This window comes from Lathyrus oleraceus, chromosome 5 (assembly GCF_024323335.1).
Source record: "Lathyrus oleraceus cultivar Zhongwan6 chromosome 5, CAAS_Psat_ZW6_1.0, whole genome shotgun sequence".
NCBI lineage: Eukaryota > Viridiplantae > Streptophyta > Magnoliopsida > Fabales > Fabaceae > Lathyrus > Lathyrus oleraceus.
In genome coordinates this window covers 190,614,845-190,642,472 of record NC_066583.1, presented here as the reverse complement: position 1 = coordinate 190,642,472, position 27,628 = coordinate 190,614,845, and the positions used below count along the sequence as shown (strand labels likewise).

Sequence of the window (27,628 nt, the reverse complement as noted above, 5' to 3'; positions counted from 1 at the left end):
AGCAAAGGCAATGGTGAAATTTGATGAAAAAGTGAAAAAAAGCTTGAGAGAAATTTGAGAGAATTTGGAGATTTTCTGTTTTGGATCTGAGATTGTGATTGTGTTCATCCTTCTGTTACAATTAAGGCTATATACCACCTCTTAATCCAACTGTTAATCATGCTTAGGCAAAATGAATGAAATTAGTGAAATGCACATGTTAATGGAATTTGGCCAAAATGCCCTTTTTCACATAGAACCAATGGAACAGTAGAAACTCTTTTGAAGCAAATCCAAATTTCTGTTTAGAAGCTGTTGGAAGTGGTTTGGAGTGAAAATCATGTGTATTTTTCAAAATGACCTTTTTTCCCACCAAAATGCAAAATGAACACTTGAAAAATGGACTTTTGATGTGATGATTTTTGATGGAATGTGATGATGGATTATGATAGTACATGTCAAATGTGACTTGCTCAAAAAAGAATCACTCAATTTGGCCAAATGATTCGAGAGTTATCCCACTTTGAAGTTCAACTTTTCTTGAAAATGATTTGATCATAACTTGCCAACCACACATGAGAAATGAGTGTTCTTGGACTTTTTGGAAAGGTGAGAGCAAGATCTTCAACTTTCATTTTGGACAAAATTCCATTTGAAGCTTGTATGATGATGTAAATTTGAGGAGAAGAACTTTCCATTTTTGGTAGTTTCCAATTACAGGTCACCTGCTATTTTTGGAAACTTTTCATCTGACCTCAAATTCTTCAATCTTGATCTTTGAAATGTCAAATGAGACTTGTATGGACATGAATGAAGCCTTTCAAACCATCTCTCACCTTCAAATCCTTGATTTCATGCACAGTTGACCACAGTTGACTTTCTAGGGTTTCAGATGAACTTCAACTTGACTGATGACTTCTGAACATCCAATCTTTGGCCAAACCACTTCAAAATGATCCTTTGGTCATATGAACTTGTTGAATCAACCATAGGGCTTTGCTTCCTTGAGAAATGCACATGTTTGCTTGCTTGACTGATCTCCTGATCATCTTGACCTAATTTTGTCTGATGACTTGCACTTGGGCAAAGGATAATACAATGCTATGCAGTGGACTATGTTATGTTAATGACCTAATAATGAAAATGTATGTACAAAAGGTAGGTGCAAATTTGAGGTGCTACACTAGGGCACAAGAGGCACCCCAAGCACAGGAGGCACCGCAAGAACCTGAGGGGTTTGAGGGAGGCCCGTCAGACTTGTCACTACTTCCTCTTTACCCAGACAATACTGCCATACATGTCTGGGACGGAGCGGTAAATTTTAGTTGGACTCGTTCTTTATAAATCATGCTTATTTTATTATTAAAAGTTTTTGAGCGTGATGCTCTAAAATTTATCAACCAGGATTGAACGATTACGGGCCTGCAGCAACCTAATAAGTAGTGGTTCTCGAATGTTTTGTGGCTAGTTGGGCTAAGATACTTATGCATGACCAATTATCTTACGGTTAACCATGGTATGTTGTCTATGTTTATAGAGATATGACACATGGAAACATCATCATTTTATCTTCCACATCATCAGATGTTTATCACAGTGGACGATGTCTCGTGCCTGTTGCATCTTTCGATTAGGGGGAACTTTTAGACCATGGCAAGATCAACATAGATGATGCACTAGAGATGATGGTAGACTATCCGGGAGTTGACATTGAGGATGCCATGAAGGATTTAGAAGCCACCTGAGGGTGTCATACTAGGTTTTGATTCCTGAAGAAGGTGTATACACAGGAGTTGTATATAGCAGGGCATGGGGAAAATAAGGCAGTGTGCTTATAAACGAGAAAGTGATGATCTGAAGAGCTATATTTGTTAGTTTATTGCATCACGCCTCATAGTACATATGCAACATATATAAAATTTTAAAATTTATAAATTGATTGACATGAGTATGGGAGATGTCTCATTTATCTGACACATGATGATGTCTCCCAGATACTAATCGAATAGTATTATTAAACTACATATATGTAGTAGAAAAATAATTTTATACATGGGAGTATCAATTGAATAGCTGGAAATCATCTTTCTATGCAGGCTACAGGCTTATAGCTATTATGAAAGGTCATATTTAACAGAGTCAATAATGAAATAATGGTAAACTAATAGTTAAAAAGTTAAGAGAGAAATGTAAGGAAGGTGATTTAAAGTAACTCTTACAATATTAAAATATATTATTTAATAAATTACATGGAGAGTGATATAATTTTTCCAAACTTTCGTTATTCAAAAATATTAAACAAATATGAAACAAATAATTTTTCCCACATAAGTTTTAGTTTCTAAATATTGAGAATCAAGAACTTAATATATATAAACTAAAACATATATGGACCACATTATCTTACATGACATTAAAATATATCTCTAATATTATGTTGATCTAACTTTAATGAGTTGGTTTTAAGTCTCATTTGTTAACCATCATTTAATTATGGATAAGGATAATAGTTAAACAATTCATACATCTTACATAATTGACACAATGTGCATAATAGAATTGATGACATAATTTCTGAAGGATAAATGTAATAGTTAAATAATTCATACAACTTACATAGAAAATGAAATATAGTTATTGAGACATGAGGAATGGTCAATAAACTTACAAAATAGAATAATAGGCTTTCATATCTTTGACTCTTTCAAAAAAAATGATTCATAGAGAACTGAATAAGTTTGATAGTATGGAACATAGAAAATAGTTGGGATAAATACAACATATAGTTCATTTAGTTATTCTCCAGCTTGACATGTTTGGGACGTAGCCTGGTTGAAGAATTTTCTCCTTTAGTAAGTTTTTTAATAGTTTATGACTCCCTGGACCCATGATGTGCACCCCTTTTGGATGGATAGACTTGAGTGACTAGTTGTGGATCAGACCTCGAGCACTGTTTCACAAAGTTGAGAAGCATAAATTTCCAATTCAGAACACTCACGGTCCTAGAAAATGAAAAATGGCACGACAACCATCATCGACAACTTCAATCTTGATTTTGTACCTAAACATGTTTCATTAATTTCATAATTAGTAGCATGGATTACATTATATGTGACTATGAATGACTGATTAAATAATACCTAGGAATCTCAATTTCCGTTGAATGACCACTTTCACATTTATAAGGTGGACAATTTCCTTTAGTAACTCTTAGACACATGTAACATGTCTGGTAATACCAACCGTTTCCATATGCTTTTAGTTTATGAGTAGTAGCAACAGTGACACACCATGTCAACTGAAAAATCTAACTGTTTAATATAGTATTAATGGTTTAAGGTTGAATGATATATAAATCATTAAAGAAAACCATTAAGATACTTACATTCGGAAGCTTTATAATATCACTCAGACAAAGAGGTGTAGCATGTGATATGAACTTATCATAAACAATAATTTGAGAACCAAAAGAGTTTTGCGACCACATATTAGAATGTGTACTCATAAGTTGACTTGAAGTTCCAACATGGGAGTCCTTATGTAGCCTATATTAAAAAAATATGTTTTAAATGGTTTGTTTTGGCAATAACACAAATTAAATGTATATATTGTAAATTATTTAATTTTATCAAAGAGTACCTTTTTCAAAATTCAACAATGTCATTGAAGTCTCCATTGATGTGCAAATTTGTGATATTGTATGTATTCAACACAGATAGAGGATACTTCCCTTTGAGTATATATACATTCAAATGAAAGAGGTCAGACACATACTTTTAATAGATAATAAAGCCATAACATAGAAATCTCTGTAAATTACCTTCCTCTTTTGTTTTTGCATATTGTAATAATACAATTGTAGGGTCATGATCCTTGTTTTGTTGTTTGTAGTTAATGAATTTCACGGCATATGACTCCTATAATGTACAATTCAAAGTGTTATTACTATCATTGTTTCCATGAAAATATATTTAATAAAACATAACACATAAAGTTGTAACAATGTTGAAAAACTTAATAAGATGAGCTAAAAGTTTACCCCAGATCTTTTAAAATTAGGTTTACTTGTTTTTTCTTGCTGACAGCATTCGTTTGGGTATAGAAAATATCCTCGACCTTGCCAATAACATTTGAAATGAATATGGTGTTAGATACAATAAATAAAATTAAAAAATATGTATGAATACTTGATATGAGTGCCGTATTGATAACATATAACCTATTTGCAAGTCTTTCTTCCATTTTCCAGAGATAATGTCAGAAAAAGGTTTGGAATTTGATTTTTTTTCCAGGGATTTCATGTTTGTTTATATCAGACATGAACGCTCCACCAGTAAGTTTTATGATAAACTTATGTTCAAAAGTTTTGAACATGAGATCATTTGGTTGAGGGATAAAGTTTGTAACAGTGTATGTTTTGTTTATGGCTAAAATTGAATCAAAAATTGTCTTCAATGTCGGAGGTATTACAACATGAATATCAGTCCCCTAAAAATACATTACATATGTCAGTTAACAATGAACTGATTCTAAAACATTATAACTATTACAAAGGCATTAGAAATAGGAAAACCAAGACTTACATCTGTCGCTATCGAGGTTTAAACGCGATAATGAAAACCGGGGACTTTTTGAATTAAAGTCAGAAGAGTCATAACCGAATTTTATTTGTGTGCCTCTCTATTGGAGAGGCGAGGGGAAATAGTCGATAAAACCCTTGGAAATATAAGCGCACGAGAAGCGTTAGAAAAGGATAAGAAATCGGTCTCGCAATGGAGATTAGGGTTCGGGAGTCGATTACGCAAGGGGAATGTATTAGCACCCCTCACGTCCATGGTATTCCATGGGAACCATTTCGGTTGTTTACGTTCATGGGGATTTATCTTGTTATTGTTTATTTTCAAAAGAATGGATGTGTGAAAGAGAGGGGTTTTGGGTTTTTTATTATGGTGCTCGCCAAGGATTGTGGCCCTTGTGCCTATGTATTACTCATCGGTGATGAGGAATCAGATCTATGTAGTTCAGAGTAGAAATTGTTTGTGCGTTGATTGATTTTACCTTTGAGAAAAGGGTTTTCGGGGTGGGTTCCCTAAGGCACAAAAATTAGGTTGTATGGGTTGTGTTGATTTTACCTTAAACAAGGGTTTATGAAAAGAATGTTTGTGATTAGATTTCACCAAAGTCTAGGGGTGAAGGTGAATACTCTAGACAACAAGCCAAGCGTCTTGCGTCCAAAATAATCAGAGTGAGGGTATGAATGCTTCATTCTCACTCATTCTCCACCACTTAAGGCTCGTGGCCCACAATATTAATCGTAGTTATTAAGTGTTTTGGATTTGATTATGAAAAATCCATTTGACATTGAATCAAGGGTTTGTTTATTTGATTGAGAAATTTGGCTTATGCAACATGAATGCAAAGTACCAAACAAGATAGTAAAAGATCTCATTGTAAGGTAGCCCAAGAGAAAGCCTTATTTGTGTAAAAGTGGCCTATGCCAAACAAAGGATAATGGTCTTACAAACATGTCCCCCTAAGGTGGTGCCATGATGCCATTCTTACAACCGGAATGTAAGTACAGATGAAATCCAAAGTTGAATCAAAGTATCACAAAAGAGTAGTGAAAAAAGCCTCCAATAAAAGGTCCTAAGATGAGATCCTCTAAGTACAAGTGGATTAAAGTGCAATGGATTATTTTTTATCTTATAATTTTAGCATGTTTTTGTTGTTTTTAAGTGTATGATAACAATAAAGTAAAGACAAGATAATAAACATGCATGATGAGGTTTATACAATGATAATGATGATGATGAGTACTTGAATATAAATGACATAAAAGTAAATAACAATGGATAATAGCAATGACAATAACAAAAGGTTAGTAGTAATCAAAAGCTAGTAAAGTTAGGTTAGGTTGGGATTATGAACAAATGGACCAACATTTGGGGATTATCTATCCTTGGGTCAATAGATCCAAAATATGGTGCATCAAGGGATGATTTATCATTTATATAAAGTATGAAAGATGATCAATGGATCAACTTACCATAGATTTGTAACAAAGAAAGTTATTTAGCCTCAAGTCCATCTATCAATAGATTGACAAAAGGAAGACTATACTACCCAAAGTTGAAAGTTTAAAGATTGATTAAGTTAGCAAGTTATATGGATAAAGCATAATATTAACAAGTTAGTAAGGGGTTAGTGTATAAACAAAAGAGTATAAGGTGTTAGTGGTTTAGTATAAACCAAATGAAACAACAATGTATCCTATGAATCCAAGTTAACAAGATAAGACTTCATCCATAAATAAAATGAGCAAGTTATTTAAACTAGGGGCAACCTATCCATGCTTCAAAGTACCATGGGTGAACACTTGATCATACATTGGTAGATTTGAAGTATGGAAGGTTTTAATCAACCCTAATTCAAACATGTCATGACTTAAATAGATTTTATTAGTACATAAGTTTAAGACTTCACAACTCTACCAAAAATAATTCAAATGACTTAAAATAAAATAAAATCAAATACTAGAGACATAAATAACATGAGTCTATGTTCAACATGTTTATAAAATAATAAAAATGAAAGGGTTAAAAAATAAAATCAAAATGGAAATAAACGAGGAAAATAAATAAATAAAAATAACATGACTAAAAAAATGATAAATGAGATTTGCACACATTGGGGCCATAAGCTGTTGGTGTAAGCCCTAGAGGCCAATACTTTTGGCACTTGTATCGAATTATTTATTAATAATAAAAGGCTTTTTTCTTTATTATATTTGTTTAATAAAGTCCCTAGAATAGATAGTCCGTTTAATGTATCAAGTGTGACTTAATCATGAGATCACATTAAACAAAAAGGACATTATTCTTAAAGTATCCATAGTCGAGTTTTATTGTGAAGCGGGATAATATTAAAGCATTAAGACTATTATGTATATAGACTGATGATCACATATCATGGATCATGGATAAGGAGTTATCAAGTCTTAAGCATAGGTATGAATATTTAGAGTAATATTTATACTGGATTGACCCGCTATAAGAATACTATATAGAATGTTATGCAAAGTGTCATAAGTTATTCTCATGGTGATAATGGTGTATACCACCCTTCGACCTGAAACCACTATGGACCCTAGATGTAGAGTCGAGTGCCTTATTGTTGATCAAACATTATCCGTAATTGGATGACCATAAAGACAGTTGATGGGTACTCCACGAAGCATGCTAAGGGACAAGAGTGACCTAGATGGAATTTTCCCATCCTGCATAACAGGATAAATGTCTATGGGCCCAATATTGAATTGGACAAGGATGACGGTCTATGCCTTGTGTTCAATATAGACATAAGGGCAAAAGGGTAATTGTACACATAAGTATTATCACAACAGGATTTGTCAGATCACATGACATTTTCGTGTCTTGGGTAGCAGTGATGTGTTGCTAGATACCGCTCACTATTTATTATGTTAAATACGTGATTTAATATAATTGCCAATGCCGCGAAAACCTACAGGGTCACACACAAAAGGACGGATTGATGAGAGATAGAGTAACTAAGGAATACTGTAATGTACGGTGCACTTAAGTGAATTGTAGAACATCGTAAGGTACGGTGTACTTAAGTAGAATATGAAATATGGTAAGGTACCACGCGCTTAAGTGATTTTGGCATATTATAAGATATGGGTCACAAACACTTGAGTGGGCTTTTTAGCTTGCAGCCCACACAAGTGGTTCTATAAATAGAACCCTTGTGTAGAAGCATTTGTGCAGTTGCAAGTTCGTTTCCCTCTCTCTTTCTCTCTCTCACTCAAAGCCTTCATTCGTAGCAGCTAACACTGTGATTGAAGGAATCCGTTCGTATGGACTCAGTAGAGGCGTTGTCATCGTTCAATGTTCGTGATCGCTCCGTAGATCTGCATCAAAGGTTACAATCACCACAAGAGGTAACGATTCTATCACCGATTATGCCCATTCGTAAGGATCACTAAAGGAGAAATTTTAAATTCCGCTGCATTTTGGATCGCTCTTCTCCTTCAGTTGTATCAGAGCCACTTACGAAACCATGCATCTGATAGCTGTTTATTTTTGTATTTTCTGTATTAATACGATTAAAAGACAGAATGAATCAAAGAATAAAAGAGTAATTAAATTTGGCATCATGTGTTTACGATTTGGATGATTGATGTTGACTATGCTTTGGAATCTGACATTAGTATGGTGAAGCAGCGATACATCGATCGTCCATAGGTTATGCAATTGAGATTGATCAAGTTATATATATGATATAAGTAATCCTGATGCAAAATACGGTATATATGATATACTGTTTCTGTTTCGTTCATTCAAACACTTAATGGTTGTTTTCCTTTGAGCGATCAATGGTTGTTTGCTTCTTGATCCGACATTAGTATGGTGAAGCAATGACGTGTTGATCAATCATACTGAATCAACAATCGAGGTGTGTTTGACGGTCTGAAATTGGTGCATTAGGGTTAATGACGGCACAAGGGTTGTGTTGTCAAAGAGTTATGCGATTAGGGTTGTGATTGCGCAAGAGTTGTGCTTTAAAGTATCAAGTGTTGATGCGAAAAACGACGTCGATTTCAAATGAACTGTTCATTAAAAATTTCGGCTAACTCTGCGTAGTGTGATCGGTTGCCAAAATTTAATTTGGTCTTAATTAATTAAAAGAATTAAAATTAATAATAATAATGCGTTTATTATTATTGTCTTGTGGTGATCGGTTATGGCCTTAGTTTTCCTTTATTTTGTTTTGGGCTTTTAAAATACGACCTGCGTGTCGTGCCTCTCTTTTAATCTCTCAATGTAACTTCTTTTCTCATCTCACTCCCTCGTATGTAAAACGATTTTCTTTTATGTAATGTAATGTTATGAAGATAGAGAAGAATTCAATATCAAAGAAGGACAACCTTGAAGATCTTGCTTGGAGAAGCTTAAATCGTTATTAGGTTAGCTTAGGTTCTCTCATTGGCTTGGGAGAACAATTGCGCTAGGGGTCATAACTGTTTCATTATGTATGTTGATGCATGCGAATATATGTTGATGCATGTGAGAGACGGTTTATATGATAAATAAGCATGTGAGATCAGAATAATTGCAAATTCCCTCAAATTAAATATTAAGTTTATGCTTTCCAAGTTTTAACACTCATCAAGACTAGTATCGGATAATGTAGGTTTCGCCTACGCGAGGTGCATGTTCTATATTAGTAAGGTGCGATAGGATAATTGTAATATCCAATTGCTAAAACAATGGGTCAAACTTAACTAAACAAATTATAATAAGATTATATATGTTTAGAAGCAAGAGTTGAAAATGCTCCATGTGATGGATTGGAATAAGGAGTTATTCACCCAACTAAAATATTCGAGAGTTGTATTAGATACAATTGGAAGGAGTTCCTACCTAAATAACCTAGTTTTGTGTAATCCGCCTACGCGGACTTAAAACAAAGTGAAATGTGGATCTCGACCCACTAGAAAATCTTCCAACGGGATTTTCCGAATCAAATGGTGAGGGTCATTTGTTTTGAGTAAAATAGTGGGAGCATATTTAATTAAAGGCCTAATTAAATATGTTATTGATACTTATATTTTCATTATTTTCATGTAGATTACCATGACAACAAACACCTCTAACAACATTTTGCGATCAATCCTTGACAAGGAAAAATTGTCTGGGGACAAAATTTCTGGATTGACACCAAAATTTGAGGATTGTCCTCAAACATGATAGAAAGTTGTATGTCTTGGAGAAACCTGTTCCCTGTTCCTGATAAGGAACCTCCTAGTTCTGCACCTAAGGCAGAAAGAGATGCTTATAAGAAGCGTGTCGATGATGCCAATGAAACTTCTTGTCTCATGCTACCATGAACTCGGAGTTGCAAAAGCAACATGAGAACATGGCAGTGTTCAATATGATCAAACACCTGAAGATGCTCTATCAAGAACAAGCAAGGCATGAAAGGTTTGAAGTTTCAAAAGCCCTTTTTCAAGGCAAGTTAGCTGAGGGAGCCCCTGTAGGTCCTCATGTGCTCAAGATGATTGGGTATGTGGAAAACCTTGAGAGGTTGGGTTTTCCCCTCGGAAAGGAACTTCCGACTGATTTGATCTTGCAATCGTTTCCAGATATATTCAGTCAATTTGTCCTAAATTTCAATATGAATGATATGGACAAATCTCTTCCTGAACTGCTAGCCATGTTAAGAACTGCTGAGCAAAATCTGAAGTCAAAAGGGAAGTCCATTCCGATGATCGGAAATAGAAAGAGACAGAACAAAAGACCCACCAAGCAGGGTGATAAAGGGAAAGGCAAGGAAGTTGCCAAACCCAAACCCATTGTTTCTGCTTTGAAGCCTAGTGGAGGCATAGCAAAGGAAGGCACTTGCTTCCATTGCAGTAAGACCGAACACTGGAAGAGAAACTGCCCAAAGTACCTAGAAGATAAGAAGAATGGAGTAGAGACTTCAACTTCAGGTATTTTTGTTATTGAAATTAATTTATCTACTTCTACATCATGGGTATTAGATACTGGATGCGGTTCTCACATTTGTACCAATGTGCAGGGGCTAAAAAGGAGTAGAGATTTGGCAAAAGGTGAAGTTGACCTACGAGTTGGCAATGGAGCAAAGGTTGTTGCTTTAGCCGTAGGAACTTATGTATTGACTTTACCTAGTGGTTTAATAATTCAGTTAGAGAACTGTTATTATGTACCTGCAATTAGCAGGAATATTATTTTTGTTTCTTGTTTGGACAAGTTTGGTTTTTCATTTATAATAAAGAACAATTGTTGCTCAATTTATTTGAATGATATATTCTATGCTACTGCACAAATGAACAATGGACTATATGTCCTTGATCTTGAAATGCCTATTTATAACATTAATACTAAAAGGATGAAACCTAATGAGTTAAATCCAACTTACCTTTGGCATTGTCAATTAGGCCACATAAATGAGAAACGCATTTCCAAACTCCATAAAGATGGACTCTTGGACTCTTTTGATTATGAATCATATGGGACATGCAAATCTTGTTTAATTGGAAAGATGACAAAGTCTCCATTCACAGGAAAAGGTGAAAGAGCTAATGATCTTTTGGCCCTCATACATACTGATGTGTGTGGATCACTGAACATACCGGCCAGAGGAGGTTTTCAGTACTTCATCACATTTACTGATGATTTCAGTAGATATGGTTATGTGTATTTAATGAAACACAAATCAGATTCCTTTGAAAGGTTCAAGGAATTCAAGAATGAAGTACAAAACCAACTAGGTAAGAATATTAAAACTCTTCGATCAGATCGAGGTGGTGAGTATTTAAGCCTAGAGTTTGATGACCATCTGAAAGAGTGTGGGATCCTATCCCAACTTACTCCTCGTGGAACACCCCAATGGAATGGTGTATCTAAGAGAAGAAATCGAACCTTGTTAAACATGGTTCGATCCATGATGAGTCACGCCGATCTTCCAAACTCCTTTTGGGGACATGCACTATTGACAGCAGCTTACACACTTAACCGTGTTCCATCCAAAAAGGTTGAGAAGACACCATATGAGATATGGAGTGGTAAGAAACCACATATGTCTTACATGAAGATTTGGGGTTGCGAAGTTTATGTGAAACAACAAATTTCAACTAAGCTTGAGCCCAAATCTGACAAATGCTTATTTGTGGTGTATCCTAAAGAAACAAGAGGGTATTACTTCTACAATCCTTCTGAGGGAAAAGGGTTTGTCGCTCGAACTGAAGTTTTCCTAGAAAAGGATTTTATTTCCAAAGGAATCAGTGGTAGGAAAGTAGAGCTTGAAGAAATTCAAGAATCACAAAGCATTGATACACCTATGGAGGAATTAGAGCAGGAAACACAAGTAGTTGTGGAAGAGCAACCTGCTCAAGTAGAACAAGACCAACGTAGGTCAAGCAGGATACGTCACCAACCTGAGAGATATGGATATCTCATAACTGATCAAGATGATGTATTACTCATGGATCAAGATGAGATTGTGACCTACCAAGAGGCCATAACTGGTCCCGAGTCTAAGAAGTGGCTAGAAGCCATGAAATCTGAAATGGATTCCATGTACACAAACCAAGTTTGGACCTTGGTAGAGCCTCCTGTAGGAGTTAACCCTATAGGATGCAAGTGGGTCTTCAAAAAGAAGACTGACATGGATGGTAAGGTACATACCTATAAGGCAAGATTGGTTGCAAAAGGATATAAACAAATTCATGGGGTTGACTATGATGAAACCTTTTCACCAGTTGCAATGCTTAAATCTTTTCGGATTTTACTTGATATCGCTGCATATCATGATTATGAAATATGGCAGATGGATGTCAAAACTGCTTTCCTTAATGGGAGTCTTCTTGAGGATGTGTACATGACACAGCCTGAAGGATTTGACATACCAGAAGAAGCCCAAAAGATATGTAAGTTACAAAGATCAATCTATGGATTGAAGCAAGCTTCCAGAAGCTGAAATCTTCATTTTGATGAAACAGTAAAACAATATGGATTCATCAAGAACGAAGATGAGCCTTGTGTCTATAAGAAGGTTAGTGAGAGCATGATCGTTTTCCTGGTATTATATGTAGATGACATATTACTCATTGGAAACGATGTCCCTACCCTGCAACAAGTAAAATCTTGGTTGGGGAAATGCTTTTCTATGAAGGACCTAGGTGAAGCAGCCTATATATTAGGAATCATAATCTATAGAGATAGATCACAAAAACTGCTTGGCCTAAGTCAGAGTACGTACATAGACAAAGTGTTGAGACGCTTTAATATGCATGATTCCAAGAAAGGATTCATACCTATGCAACATGGCCCGTGTCTATCAAAAACATAATCCCCTTCAACTAAGGAAGAAAGGGATCACATGAATAAGATTCCATATGCATCTGCAATAGGATCTATCATGTATGCCATGTTATGTACTCGACCAGATGTCTCGTATGCTTTCAGTGTAACTAGTAGGTACCAATCTGATTCTGGTGATGCTCATTGGGTAGCTGTCAAGAATATCCTTAAGTATTTGAGAAGGACTAAGGACTCATTCTTGATATATGGAGGTCAGGAAGAGCTTGCTGTGATTGGACACACTGATGCTAGCTTCCAGACAGATAAGGATGACTTTAGATCATAATCTGTTTATGTGTTTTGCTTAAATGGTGGTGTTGTGAGTTGGAAAAGTTCAAAGCAAGATACAGTTGTTGATTCTACAACCGAGGCCGAGTATATTGCTGCCTTAAGTGCAGCAAAGGAAGCTGTTTGGATCAAAAAGTTCATTAGTGAACTTGGCATAGTTCCTAGCATTGTGGATCCCATTGGTCTCTATTGTGATAACAATGGTGCTATCGCACAAGCTAAGGAACCTAGATCTCACCTACGATCCAAACACATACCTAGGCATTATCACCTCATTCGAGAGATAATAGATAGAGGAGATATGAAAATATGCAGAGTACCTACACTTGACAATATTGCTGACCCACTGACAAAGCCTCTTGCGCAGCAGAAGCATGATGGCCATACACGATCTATGGGCATTAGGGGTATTCCTGATTGGCTCTAGTGCTAGTGGGAGATTGTTGGTGTAAGCCCTAGAGGCCAATACTTTTGGTACTTATATCGAATTATTTATTAATAATAAAAGGTTTTTTTCTTTATTATGTTTGTCTAATAAAGTCCCTAGAATAGATAGTCCGTTTAATGTATCAAGTGTGACTTAATCATGAGATCACATTAAACAAAAAGGACACTATTCTTAAAGTATCCATAGTCAAGCTTTATTGTGAAGCGGGATAACATTAAAGCATTAAGACTATTATGTATATAGATTGATGATCACATCTCATGGATCATGGATAAGGAGTTATCAAGTCTTAAGCATAGGTATGAATATTAAGAGTAATATTTATACTGGATTGACTCGCTATGAGAATACTATATAGAATATTCTGCAAAGTGTCATAATTTATTCTCATGGTGATAATGGTGTATACCACCCTTCGACCTGAAACCACTATGGACCCTAGATGTAGAGTCGAGTGCCTTATTGCTGATCAAACATTGTTCGTAACTGGATAACCATAAAGACATTTGATGGGTACTCCACGAAGCATGCTAAGGGACATGAGTGACCTAGATAGAATTTTCCCATCCTGCGTAACAGGATAAGTGTCTATGGGCCCAATATTGAACTGGACAAGGATGACACAGTCTATGTCTTGTGTTCAATATAGACATAAGGGCAAAAGGGTAATTGTACACATAAGTATTATCACAAAAGGATTTGTCAGATCACATGACATTTTCGTGTCTTGGGTAGCAGTGATGTGTTGCTAGATACCGCTTGTAGCACCTCAGATTTGCACCCCCTACTCATGCATTCATTTCATTTTTTTAGGTCATTAACATTACATAGTGCATTGCATCATACCAACAAGAGTTGGCATCAAGAGAATTCATCTGTGCAAAGAGAGTAAGTTTTCCTTGAGTTTAACGCCACATGAGTATTCTAAAAGATCTTACATGAGCCAAGGTTCATTTTGAAGCAACTTGACCAAGTGTTAGAGGCTCAAAAGTCATCAGTGCATGTCCAGGTCATCTGGGGGCCATGAAAGTCAACTGAAAGTCAACTGAGGGCTAGGAGGTGGAGAAATGGTTTGAGACACTTCATTCATGTCCAAAAGAGGTTTATTCATCATGTCAAACATCTACATTGAAGATTTTGAAGCCAGATCAAAAGTTTCCAAAAATGGAAAGTGACCTGTAATTTCAAGTTTCCAAAAATGGCAAGTTTTTGGACCATATTCAACTTGACTTTCTAACATCAAAGAAGCTTCAAATGAAATTTTGTCCAACATGGAAGTTTAAGATCCTTCTCTCCCATTTCCAAAAAGTCCAAGATCACGAGCATCTGATGAATGGTTGAGGAGTTATAAGCAAATGATCACCAAGTGTGCATGAAACTTCAAAATGCCATAACTTTTGCTCCAAAGCTCCAATTTGAGTGCCTCTTTTTGCATTATGCTCCTCATGACATATATTTTCCAAATACATCATTGCATTGCATGAAATTTAATCACATGATCAAAATGCCCATGCATGTTCATTTTGGAGGGAAATTTGGAAATTCAAAATTGGTGCATCATATGAACAAAATACCATTGCCATTATGCTTATGAGATGATTTTAAGTGAATTTGAGTATCCACATGGTACTGTTCACGTGTACAATTTGCCATGCACCACACTTTTCCATTTTTGGTCATGCACCTTATTCTCACTAATTACAATTAGCCATTGCCTAATTAATTTTTCAGAGTGATTAACATGTCATATAAAGCCTTAATCATAACAGAATTTTCATAACAACACATTCTAGATCTAGATTTGAGTTTTCCCTCCAATTTTTCTCTCAATCCAAATTCAAAAATTCTTCACATAACACTTGAATTTTATTGCATATCCTTGTTCCTTGATCATCATTTGGTAGGATTCAAGCATTGATTTGAAGAAATTGGTGAAGAATCATGCATGCTCCAAGCTTGAACGTGAACATGAAGTTTTGAATTTCAGCAAGATCCAAGCCAATTCGTGTGCAAAGCTTCATATCCAGGTTGATAGAGGAGACTTGGAGCTGGAGAAGCCTTGAATCCATAGAATCCATACACTGCTCTTCAAGAGGTCAGAAATTCGACTCTCTTACTTCTTGTTTTTATTGCCATAATATTGTAGTGCGTGTTCTCCTGATCATTCTGATATAAAGATCTTGAAAAATGGATGAATATTGAATGAGATATGAGTGTTTAAAGTTTGATGCATGAAAATGTTTTCGATCGATTCTCTTAATCCATGGAGATTTAAGCCAAACCAATGCTCGATCCGTATTCCTCGTGAAACAAGCTTTCTAACGGTGTACATATGGCGTAATGGAAAAAAAATTGTGTATGGTACTGTAGCACCACCGTCTTCATGAAGAAGACGGTGGAAACAACCGCCCTTGGCCGCGTGCATACTGTAGCTAGGGTTCTTCTGGTTCGGCATTTCAATTTCACTGTACACGCGCCTATAACGTTAGTGTCTTGTGTTCGATTCTGGCCGAGCGATTGTTTTCCATTTTTATTTCCAAGCCAAAACGACTGTGTTTCATGCTAGCGCGCCATACCACCCTTCGATCCTTGGCTCTGAACCTTTGTGAATTTAATTTTCATGAGCGCCTATATTTTCAAGCATACATGGTTCAATTCTTGCCTGTAGCATTTCTCCAATTTCCATTCAATAACATTTTCCAATTGGTTCACATTATTTCCAAATATTTTCATGCAACTTGTAAAAATCATAACAAATTGAAAACTAATCCAAATAATTCCAAATTTTTTCTCACATGCTCCTTGAAGTGTCTATTATTTTGTGATGTGATTTTCTGATTTTTATCATGTCTGGATTTTTGAATGTGATGGATTGCTTGAATGTGATGCAAAATGTGACATGTTGTACCAATTCTTTTGTGAAATGCTCATACATTGCCCAATTGATTTGAAATTTGGTATGCTGATTCCCAACATGTTGCATTATTTTTGAGGCTTGGTTGTGCATTTTTATCATTTTCCATCTCTGTTTTAGGCACATGAATGTAGGGTGTGACAATGTGTGCCACACAATTTGATGTCATACTTGTTCATTTTCATTTCTAGGTCAATTGAGCTCTGTTGATTCCAATTTTTTGCATGATGCTTGTGTTTGACATGTTGTGTGCACATAAAAAATTTCATGATTGTTTGATTCATTTCTGTTTTAATATGGAATTTTGATTCTTAATGTCCAATTGTGAACTTTGTAATTGCCTTTGCCATATCTTGCTCATGAGATGACTTTTCCATTTGATTTAGGTTTGGTCCTTTTTAGGACATGTTCTTGATTGAATAAATATGCTTCATGTTGGATATTGGTTGCTGTTTTGACTTTTTACTTTGCCTTTGACCCTAGCCTTGGTGCTAGTGGTTTGTACTCATCTTTTGAAGTTTGCATTTCAGGTTCAAGCTCCTAGTCCCAATGGTTTATGTTGATCTCATGAATTGAGATGCAAAATTCTTTGTCCACTAACCTTTCTTGTGTTGAAGGTTCCTTGGTGATGAATTCACTTGAGTTGTTGACTTGCATTGTGTATATTGGTTGTCTCATTGTTGACTGTCTGTTTGGTTTGTCTGAATGTGAATATTGACTTGTTTGATTTTCTTACAGGTATTTTAGTAGCTTTAACTCATTGCTTGAGTTGCTTTGCTTTGCTTGTGGTTGGCATACCACCTAGGTAATCATCCTCTAACTCCATGTAGTCTGGAAGCCCTGTCGTTTCTTTTGGCAGGCATTTGGCTGAAGTCCTCCTTAAGAGGCAATGACTGTGATTGTTTATATTTGTGCCATGTACTTCAAGTCCTCATAAGTGAAGAGGCAATTGACAGATAGAAGGGATTAGCAATCAATCCCCTGTTAATCGTTGAGTCGTTCATTATGCTCGCACTACGTGCTGACGCTCTTGAACCTAACCCAAGATCTTTGTATATAGAGTCGGTCAAGTGGAGTAGAGTCCCTCATTCTGGACTCCCACGTTTTCATTGATTCAAGCTCACCCAGGCCCGGGTTAAGAGCTATGAGGTCCAACCCTCATTACCTTTCATCTGCTCACCCTGACGGTCAATGTCAGTGGTTAAGAGCCCATCATACCCTTCCAGTATTGGCTTGTTTGTCGAGGTTGATATGACCCCTTGACTAAAGCCCAGCCTTGTATGAGCCACTTGTTTGCATATAGTGTGTGGTATCTGTGTTGCTTACTTGCTGTGTGATTGACTTGCTCCCTGTGCGAGTTAGGTTCTGATTAGAGGCCTCAACTTAGGGATCGTATGCATGACAACTTCTAGGCTTGAGTCATAGTCTCCCTAGTAGTTTGTTATCTCCCTGGTCTCTGGTTAGCAGTTTTTTCCCTGTTAAGGGGAACTACGTCACCCTGATCCTCATACCAGATGAGGTACGTAGGCAGGAGATTGAGCTGACCTCTCCGGGCACCCTTTTTCTTTTTCCAACCTTTTGATTTGTTTATGTGTGTGTTCGGAGTCTGATATAAGTCCAGCGATTGGCATTTGGTTTCCCGTGTCTGTGGCTTGTTTGGAGTCTGATGTAAGTCCAGCGATTGGCATTCGGTTTCCCATTTGTGTTTGGTTGTCGGAGTTGGATGTAAGTCCATTGATTGGCATTCCGTTTCCAGTTGTGTGTTTTGTTTGACGTCTCAGCGTCTCATTTCAGTGTCTTGTTTCGGCGTGCGTTAGCCGAGCTACGAGTGCTCTGATTCTTACTCTGATTAGAGAAGATACGTATGCATATGATGCGATGTCCTAGCGAGCACGTTTCCCCTTTCCCCGAACTACGCCGACTCTGATGTTTGTGTCTGACAAACTACGTAGGCCCAGGATGCGACATCCTGCCGAGTCATCTTCTTCCGTCTTTCACCTGTGTTATTTCATTCCAGAGTGTGCAGTTTTGAGCAGTTTTTTTAGCAACCTTATTCTATTCTTTCGAGCTTGGATCCCTTCGAGTACGATGGACGTGAGGGGGTGCTAATACCTTCCACTTGCGTAACCGACTCCCGATCCTAGAAATCTCTGGTCGTAAGACCATTCCTTTCCCTTTCTTAGGTTTACTTCGAGCGTTTCCTTTCCCTCCTTTGGGATAAATAACGCACGGTGGCGGCTTTGTGTCTTTTCCCGCCGGTTGTTTTTCGCGTATGCGACACCGCTCACTGTTTATTATGTTAAATATGTGATTTAATATAATTGTCAATGCCGCGAAAACCTACAGGGTCACACACAAAAGGACGGATTGATGAGAGATAGAGTAACCAAGGAATACCGTAAAGTACGGTGCACTTAAGTGAATTGTAGAATATCGTAAGGTACGCTGTACTTAAGTAGAATACGAAATATGGTAAGGTACCACGCGCTTAAGTGATTTTGGCATATTATAAGATATGGGCCACAAATACTTGAGTGGGATTTTTAGCTTGCAGCCCACACAAGTGGTTCTATAAATAGAACCCTTATGTAGAAGCATTTGTGCAGTTGCAATTTCGTTTCCCTCTCTCTCTCTCTCTCACTCAAAGCCTTCATTCGTAGTAGCTAGCACTAAGATTGAAGGAATTCGTTCGTGTGGACTGAGTAGAGGTGTTGTCATCGTTCAACGTTCGTGATCGCTCCGTAGATCTGCATCAAAGGTTACAATCGCCACAAGAGGTAACGATTTTATCACTGATCATGCCCATTCGTAAGGATCACTAAAGGAGAAATTTTAAATTTCGCTGCGTTTTGGATCGCTCTTCTCCTTCATAAGCTCGGAGGTAGTAACAAACCACACTGAAGTAATAAAATAATAAAACAATGTTTAAAAATGAACACACGCGCTGGCTACCCAATCACAGTGAGACACGGTTTCTTTTTGAATTTGAATCTCGCGCGAAGCAACGACCACAATGTCGTCTTCAACCTCGAGATTTTTGAAAATCAAAAGTTGGAAATAAGCAAAATCAATAAGATTTTTCTATGGAATCTCATTGCATAAACAAAAACAAATTATCCTCCATACTTATGAGCCATTGATTGGCTCTGAGTGTGGAGTTCTCTCTCAAAAATTAGAAAGATGAACTTAACCTAAAACAAAAATTAAATTCCAAATATCAAGTAATCAATGCTGCAACCTTAGGGGAAATGATCAGAATAATATTTTGAGGGAAATGGTAACTTGCTTGGATGATGGGGATGGAGAAATCTACCTAATCAAAAGTAGCTCATGGAATTTTTTCGATGGTATAGCTCAGGTCAGGTGAGGCTTGGGGGAAGGGAGTTAAGTGTTTGGAAAGCTTGGTTGATGGTTGGTGAAGGTTTTTGGGTGGGTGTTTGGAGTTGAAACTTACTAAAACTCAAAACTCAAAGTTTTGTTTTTGGAGCTCTAGATGAAAATGCAGCAGAGGTTTTAGGGGCTTGAGATCTTGGTTCTGAAGTGGAACACCTTCCCCTATTTATAGGGAAGGTGTGTGGATGGTTTTGGAGGGAGAATATGGAGGCTTTATCAAAAATGGCATTTGACCTGAAGCATACTTGAGATTGACTTGGGGGGACATGAAATGGTTGTGCTTTGACCTTGCTTGTAGCTCAGACAAGTTTGCTTTGGTCCTTAGCATTGATCTGGAACCAACAAGACCAAAGAGAATGCCTGTTGTGGATATTTCTTTTTGCCATTTTGGGCAAAAATTGATTTTTGCACATGGGGTCGATTTTTCTGTTTGGTGAGGTTTTGGCTTGTAAGTTGACCTCCAATCCTACAATAATCATTTTCAAAGTGTTTGTTGACCATTAGGGTAAGAAGGAAAGAGTTTGAGGACTTGGTGCATCCAATTGCAAAATCTGTCTTGGCTTGGTCTGTCTTGCACATTAGGATGAACACTCATGTTCGAACCAAGAACAAATAAAATTGGCTTGTGCATTTTGTCTCAATTTTGGGCCATTTGTTCCTTGTTATACTCTTGATTGAATGAAAAAAAGAACCAGGTCAAAAGGGTTTGTGTTTTGGAAATGGCAATACGTCAAAGTAGTGGTCATGACATGATTTTAGGACATGGTGGGCATGGTGGACCAGCTTGGCCAATAGCAAAGTTGAACCCCCTTCCTCAATGAATTAGGTCTTGGACCCTGAAATAAAGTTGAAGAGGAAGGTATTTAGGACATTTGGCTCGAAGTGGAACTCAAAAATCTTGTGAAGTGAGAAAGTTATGGTCTTTGGAACTTCCCATAGGCCATTCTTGCCAAAATGTGACAAACCAACACGACCTAATTTGGGGATTTTGTGATTTCTTGATTTCCAAGGCACAATGATGGATGTTTTGAGTTCCTATGATCATACCATGATAGGAAATGATATTTGGACCTTTGTGGGATGATTTTAGGTCAAGTTGGTGGATGGATCAAGTCATGGAAAGTTGAAAAATCATGTACAACCCAACTACTTGTAACATGGATTGAATGGATGTTTAAATGGTGGATTTTGATTATAATGGACATGAAATGATGCTGAATGAATGGTTGGGTGATTGGATGGTCAAAATGAGCAAGTTCCATGACCAAGGGATCCCCAAATTAGGATTTCTTGAGCCACAAGTTTCATCAAGAACCAAAGCCAAATGGATTAGGGTTTGAGATGTAAGGATCAAATTGAGATGTTTAAAGGACATGGGGCATGAACAAACTTTGGTTTGAGGGGTCCTCAATGGCATGGTCAAGATTCATGGAGAATCAAAACTTGTTCAAGCCAAAGGAGAGTCAAGAGCCATGGTTTGGTCCTTGGGTGACCAGATGAATCTTGGGACTTTTTCAAAGGGGACTCATCACCCAAATTGGACTTAGGGGAGTGAGTGAGATGTCTTTTGTGATCCTCCAAGCTTTGTGGGATGCTTAAGGATGAGATTGAGGCTATGGTGGCTTGGGCGCATCTCATGATTAGAGGATCTTGGGTTGTGCAAATGGATCACGTGCCTTGGACTTGTGGATTATTATGATCATTGAGTACAAATGCATATGAGATGACATGTATGAGATATATGCCTAGGATTTAAGGTTTAAGAGGACGATATGGGGTAAGGCAAATTTGAGGGTATGATAACATTTGCATCAACAAATATGAATTCCAAGTGCTCCTTGTTGTTAGTTATGACGGTCCATTTGTGATGAACTTTAACAGTGACTTTCCAGAGCTCTTTTCGATCACTAATGTCGACGATCTTCTCAAATGACCTTGCATTTTTACGTTTTCAATGCAACATTAATTAATTTTTACCAACTTCACCCCTCATAACTATTGTCTACACTACTTTCAAGATATTACATCATACTATATTTTTATAACAACCAATAGTAATCAAGGACAATTTTGTAAAGTTGTTACATTTAATTATTTAATCATTATTTTTCTTAATCTATATGCAACAACTTTAAAAGATTTTTATTTTAAGACTGAGAGAGTACTTCCTTTGTCTTACAATGATTGATCCATTTAAGATAAAAAATATCTCAAAATAAACGATTTATTTTAATTTTCAATTCAACTTTTTTCAATTCTATTATTTAATTAATATTATTTTTTTTATTCTCGATAATTAATACTACCTCCATTTTTTATTATAAATTACTTTAAAAAAATATTTTATACCACAATATAAACTACTTATAATAAAAACGGAGGGAGGGAGTAATGAATATTATTTTAGTAAAAATATCAATTTTTATTTATTTATTCATTTTTATTAATTTGTCTGAAATGAACATCTGGAACGGAGGGAGTAGATTTCTAAAAGTTAACTACATCACAGTTTGAATCAAATTTCTGGAGAGTATTGGACGAAGAAACCGACAACATACAAAGAAAAGGTAAATGAACACGGCAACAATTCACAAAATTCGTGGAATCACAAAAACTTTCAACCCATCAAATTGCAACAACAGTACTACTAACAAAGGATCATTAACAAGAGCTCTTGTTCTGTACAAGCAAACTCGTCACGAAGCAACACACGACCCCACCGTGATCCCTCAGTTACTCAAAGCATGCGATTCTCATCCCTTCCTTCATTACGTTAAATCCTTGCATGCAGAGACCATAAAAGCCGGTTCGGACATCAACGTCTTCATTGGAACGGCAATTATTACTGCTTATTCCAAATGCGGTGTTGTTTTGGATGCACGCAAGCTGTTCGATGTTATGCCTGAGAGAAATGTTGTGACTTGGAATGCAATGATTGGTGGGTACTTCAGAAATGGTGATACTGAATCTGCTTCATTAGCGTTTGAGGAAATGCCGGGGAAATCAAGGGTGAGTTGGAGGCAGATGATTGGTGGGTTTGCGAAAAATGGTGATACTGTAACGGCTAGGAGATTGTTTGATAAGGTTCCGAATGAGTTTAAGGATGTGGTGACGTGGAGTGTAATGGTTGATGGGTATGCTAAGAAAGGAGAGATGGAGGATGCAAGAGAGGTGTTTGAGTTAATGCCTGAAAGGAATTGTTTTGCTTGGTCATCTATGGTTTGTGGGTATTGCAAGGAGGGTAGTATTGTGGAGGCTGAGGCTATTTTTCGAAGGATTTTGGTCCGGAATTTGGAGATTTGGAATTCCATGATTGCTGGATATGTACAGAATGGGTTTGGTGAGAAAGCATTGGAGGCTTTTGGGGAAATGAGAGTTGAAGGGTTTGAGCCAGATGAGTTTACTGTTGTTAGTGTTTTATCTGCTTGTGCTCAGCTTGGGGACTTGGATGCTGGCAAACAAATCCATCGCATGATAGAACGGAAAGGAATAGCTGTGAACCAGTTTGTTTTGAGTGGATTAGTTGACATGTATGCGAAATGTGGGGACTTGGTTCATGCAAAGGTGGTGTTTGAAAGTTACAATGACAGGAATGCTGTCTGCTGGAATGCTATGATTTCGGGTTTTGCGGTGAATGGAAAATGCAAGGAGGTTCTTGAGTATCTGTGCAAGATGGAGGAGTCAAATATAAGGCCTGATGCTGTCACATTTACCAGTGTACTCTCAGCTTGTGCTCATGGAGGTTTGGTTAGTGAAGCGTTGGAAGTAATATCGAAAATGGAGGCATGTGGAATTGAAATAAACATCTGGCACTATGGATGCATGGTTGACCTCTTGGGTAGAGCAGGGCGGTTAAAGGAGGCATATGAGTTAATAAAAAGAATGCCTTTGAAGCCTAATAAAAACATTTTGGGGGCAATGATTAGTGCTTGTTGGATTCATTCAGATATGAAAATGGCAGAACAAACTATTAAGATGATTGGTACAGACTCTCCTACGTGTGCTAATTCTCACAACGTGCTTTTGTCGAATATTTATGCAGGTTCAGAAAAATGGGAAAAATCTGAAATAATAAGGGCGAACATGACTGATAAAGGGTCTGAAAAGATACCAGGGTGTAGTTCAATCATCATTAGCAACTCTGTCGTTGATCAGAGTTGGCTCAACGTAAGTTGAGACCTAAAGCAAAACTAGTGTATATATACTAATGCTGTGTTAGAGTTCAACTGATATTTTCACAATTCAAAATAGTCTGATAATGTATTTAAAGATTGAAATCACGCATAACTATAACTATGATAATATCTAAACAAATATAGTAACGAAATTAATACTACTATGTCCTATCTCCATGCTCCGGGCCATGACCAATTGATTATTGCTTCCTCCATTAATATTCTCATAGCTCTCAATCACTTCTGCTATTTAATATGTGATTCAGCTGAGGGCAAGGAGCTGTGTTCTGGTGGGTAAAAACTGTGCTATGAGGAAGCCACATATGAAGTGTTGAAAACCAATGAAGATTAACACAATGGACAGTCAGGTAGAAAAGCAAGTCTTACTGAGACCTGTGGCAATTCCTTTGACTTAATAGAAAAAAATCCCCCTTCCTTTAAATTGTTGAAAAGTTATTATAACAAGGCTTCTTTCTTAATTATCACCGAGTTTTTGTGATCAAGCTTGAAAGATTAGCATTTGTTAATACTTAGCAAGTTGAAAAGCAACAACCAAGAATGCTCAACTTCATAGCGCAGATTATTTACGTTCCACACTGACTAAGCATTGTAATGTAACAAAATTGTTTTGGTATATTGATTGTACATAGACTCTGCAGATTTGATTTCTTGATTTACAGAAATCCCAATCAGGCAAAGTAGTGAGAAATTTCTGTGTTACAGTACACTATTCTACCGGTGCAGAAAATTGCATACAGGTAATCTTTTGATTCGTTGAAAAATCCAATTATACAACTCGGAAAGATTCAGATATCTTCTTCAAATCATTGTAGTGTCTCTTCCACTGAAGGCCTGCAATTAACACAACTTTATATTATTTTCTATTAGTTATTGTAACTTTTTTTTATAATTTATTTATGACTGTTCAGATTTGATGCCGCAAAACTACTTAGAAGAGAATAAGTAAACATACCATTACCGGTTACACCAAACAAGTAAAGGCGGTTGCCCGCAGCAGTGGCAGTAATGAAAATATGAGGAGGCTCTAACTCAAACTGATAGTAAGTTCTTCCTTCATGCTCTGCTACACTGGAACTAAGAACCTTCCCTTCTACATTCTCTCCAATCATTTCTGGACCGAATGCATTGATCACTTTATCTGGAGGTCCAATTTTTTCTATTGTAGCATTATCACCAAGATCTGCATAGCAAAAAATTGTTATAATCTAAAACAAGTTTCGATGTTTTTTCTGTTTCACTTTCAGTCATATTCTCCTTGTCTACAGACAGAAATCAAGCAAACTCACCGTCAGAGAATCTAAGAACAGGAGCGACTATAACAAACAGGCGTCCTTCCTTAGGGCTGACAAATCTCAAATCTATCTCAGTGCCACCAAGATCCGCAATTGATACGGGTACCTGTTAAGCAGATGCATGCTTTAACTTTACATAAAGCAAACAAGCATGAGAACAAAAAAACATGTACAATGTACTCTAGATGATCTAGATGATCAAATGTGAAAAAAACTCTTCCGATTAATAAAGAAGAAATGCTATTTCACAAGCTCTTCTGAAAAATTGTCCACTCTAAGTTCTAAATAGTTTGGGACCGGTTGAGAACAGAAGTGTTCATAAATCATCACCTCTTCCCATTCTTGAGGCACTGAAAAGGTGTATGGAATAATAGGACTCCATCCAACACCATGTCCTCCTGACTTCTCATCTGGCCTGCGATATGTCCTCCAACCTGTCTGGTCAAAAACTCAACCATATCATTTCATTTTCACTTCAAATCCATTAAAACAATTAGACAGGTGGAATTCAGATTTGAAAATAGGTAAAACCACAAAGTTCAGAATTAGATAGGAAAATTTTAATCTTTGATGAGCCAAAGTTAACGAACCTTGTTTATCTGGCTCAGACAGGCCAGGAATTCTCCCTGCTAGAAGACCTTGTTTAACCACAGCCAAACTCACTCCTGGAAAACCCAACAAGGAAATTCCAGAACCCAAAACTGTTCTTCTGTTCACCAACAAAGATGCTGTACATTGATCACTCTCTTCATTGATTGAAAAACTGTCTTTTGAGACTGAAGCAGGTACAGTTCTTGAAATTTTATTTTTAATGGAAGAGGGTTGGATATACTTGTGCTGTGGGTTTCTTCTCCAGGAAAGCAGAGTGGTTGTGGACAAGGCTGTTGCCATGTCCAGGAAGATTGATGAAGTGCTTATTAAGAAAATATAATTTAGTGATCTTAGAGAACGAGGTTTCAGAGTAAAAACTAGTGGGTGGGAAGATTAACGTGGAAATTGAGGTACAGAAGCTAAGGTTACCTTACCTAGTACTGTAGTATAAGATTTTTGTGGACTAGATTGTGCCACTGTGTATGTGATTTGTGATCCCCAATATTTCTTTATTAGAGATTATTTTATTTTTATTCTAAGAAAACTAGTAAGGAACCCGTAGGATTTGTAACCTTATGGTTAATTTTCCTCTTAGAGAGGATTTGTAACCTTATGGTTAATTTTTAGTGTCACAAAACCAGACGTAACGTTATTGTGCGTTTGCGTTTGTAACTTCAAGATTCCTAAATGATAACATCATAAGCAACCCTAACTTAATTATAGTTGCAGAGACTTTAATTTAGTCCAAACAAAGAATAATATTCTCAGTTTGTAATCCTCACTAAATATCCTTCAAATACACATAACCTACAAAATCAATTAAAGTAAAATCATTAAGTGACATTTCATAATCATTAATAACTTCAAAGTACAATAACCGCATAGCTAACTGTCATTAATAGATATTTAGTAGTGTTACATATATTTAACAAAAATTCTGCTCAATAAAAATCAGACTTAACACTACCATAAATTCATTAACATAACTTTCAAATGTGGGAGATGTCAACTTTGTCATTGTATTGTTCAATCGACTTGCAATGTGAATTAAATGATAAACAAAAAATTGATGGATTAAATTACAAATCCTTAAGAGTGGTAATCTAGATGTCATAATTGTTGAAATCCAACCAGAAAGGACAGATGAGTCAACTGCATGGTTTGGACAACAATAATAACTGGAATGGTTAGTAGATGTAGGAAAATGATAATAGTAACAACGAAAGGAATAGGAAATATAAATTAAAACTATCATACTAATTCATTGCATAGTGTGAAAAAGATTTGCACCTGTTATATATTATGAAACACTTCTTTATAAACAACATTTGTCGTTGATAACTTGAAATTATTTTGTTCATCATGAACCAAAATCTTTATTCCTTTCTTAGAAGTGACCCTTGAAATCGCGACATATATTTGGCCGTGACAAAAAACATCTTGAGACAAGTATAAACTCACCCAATCAAGGGGTTGTCTTTGTGATTTGATTATGATCATTGCACATGAGACAATAATTGGGAATTGTCTACAATTCAATTTAAATGGTCATGAAGATTGTGATGGTGACATATCCATACGTGGTATGTAAATGATATTTCCGTGACCTTTACCACCTATTA

At 36.5% G+C, this 27,628-nt stretch overlaps 2 protein-coding genes across 2 annotated transcripts; one reads left to right on the top strand and one right to left on the bottom strand.

The window, feature by feature from the left end:
* The first annotated feature begins 22,389 nt into the window (after positions 1–22,389).
* Positions 22,390–24,540, top strand: LOC127082502 (pentatricopeptide repeat-containing protein At3g21470). The gene is made up of 2 exons (XM_051022747.1): positions 22,390–24,094; positions 24,369–24,540. Exons 1-2 carry the CDS (start codon positions 22,499–22,501, stop codon positions 24,435–24,437), a joined length of 1,665 nt encoding a protein of 554 aa, XP_050878704.1. The 5' UTR covers positions 22,390–22,498; the 3' UTR covers positions 24,438–24,540.
* Positions 24,541–24,717: 177 nt separating this feature from the next.
* LOC127082503 (psbP domain-containing protein 4, chloroplastic) lies at positions 24,718–26,503 on the bottom strand. Its single transcript, XM_051022748.1, has 5 exons — positions 26,006–26,503; positions 25,746–25,849; positions 25,410–25,521; positions 25,076–25,303; positions 24,718–24,954 (listed from the first exon to the last, which is right to left on the bottom strand). The coding sequence occupies exons 1-5, from the start codon at positions 26,304–26,306 to the stop codon at positions 24,890–24,892; spliced, it is 810 nt and encodes a 269-aa protein (XP_050878705.1). The 5' UTR covers positions 26,307–26,503; the 3' UTR covers positions 24,718–24,889.
* Between the last annotated feature and the right edge of the window lie 1,125 nt (positions 26,504–27,628).

Coding starts and splice junctions, on each gene's coding strand:
- LOC127082502 (XM_051022747.1), top strand. CDS start 22,499: ATGAACACGGCAACAATTCACAAAATTCGTGGAATCACAAAAACTTTC. Junction 24,095..24,368: donor TTGATCAGAGTTGGCTCAAC/GTAAGTTGAGAC, acceptor TATGTGATTCAG/CTGAGGGCAAGGAGCTGTGT.
- LOC127082503 (XM_051022748.1), bottom strand. CDS start 26,306: ATGGCAACAGCCTTGTCCACAACCACTCTGCTTTCCTGGAGAAGAAAC. Junction 25,850..26,005: donor GTCTGAGCCAGATAAACAAG/GTTCGTTAACTT, acceptor TTGACCAGACAG/GTTGGAGGACATATCGCAGG. Junction 24,955..25,075: donor GTTTGGTGTAACCGGTAATG/GTATGTTTACTT, acceptor TGTTAATTGCAG/GCCTTCAGTGGAAGAGACAC.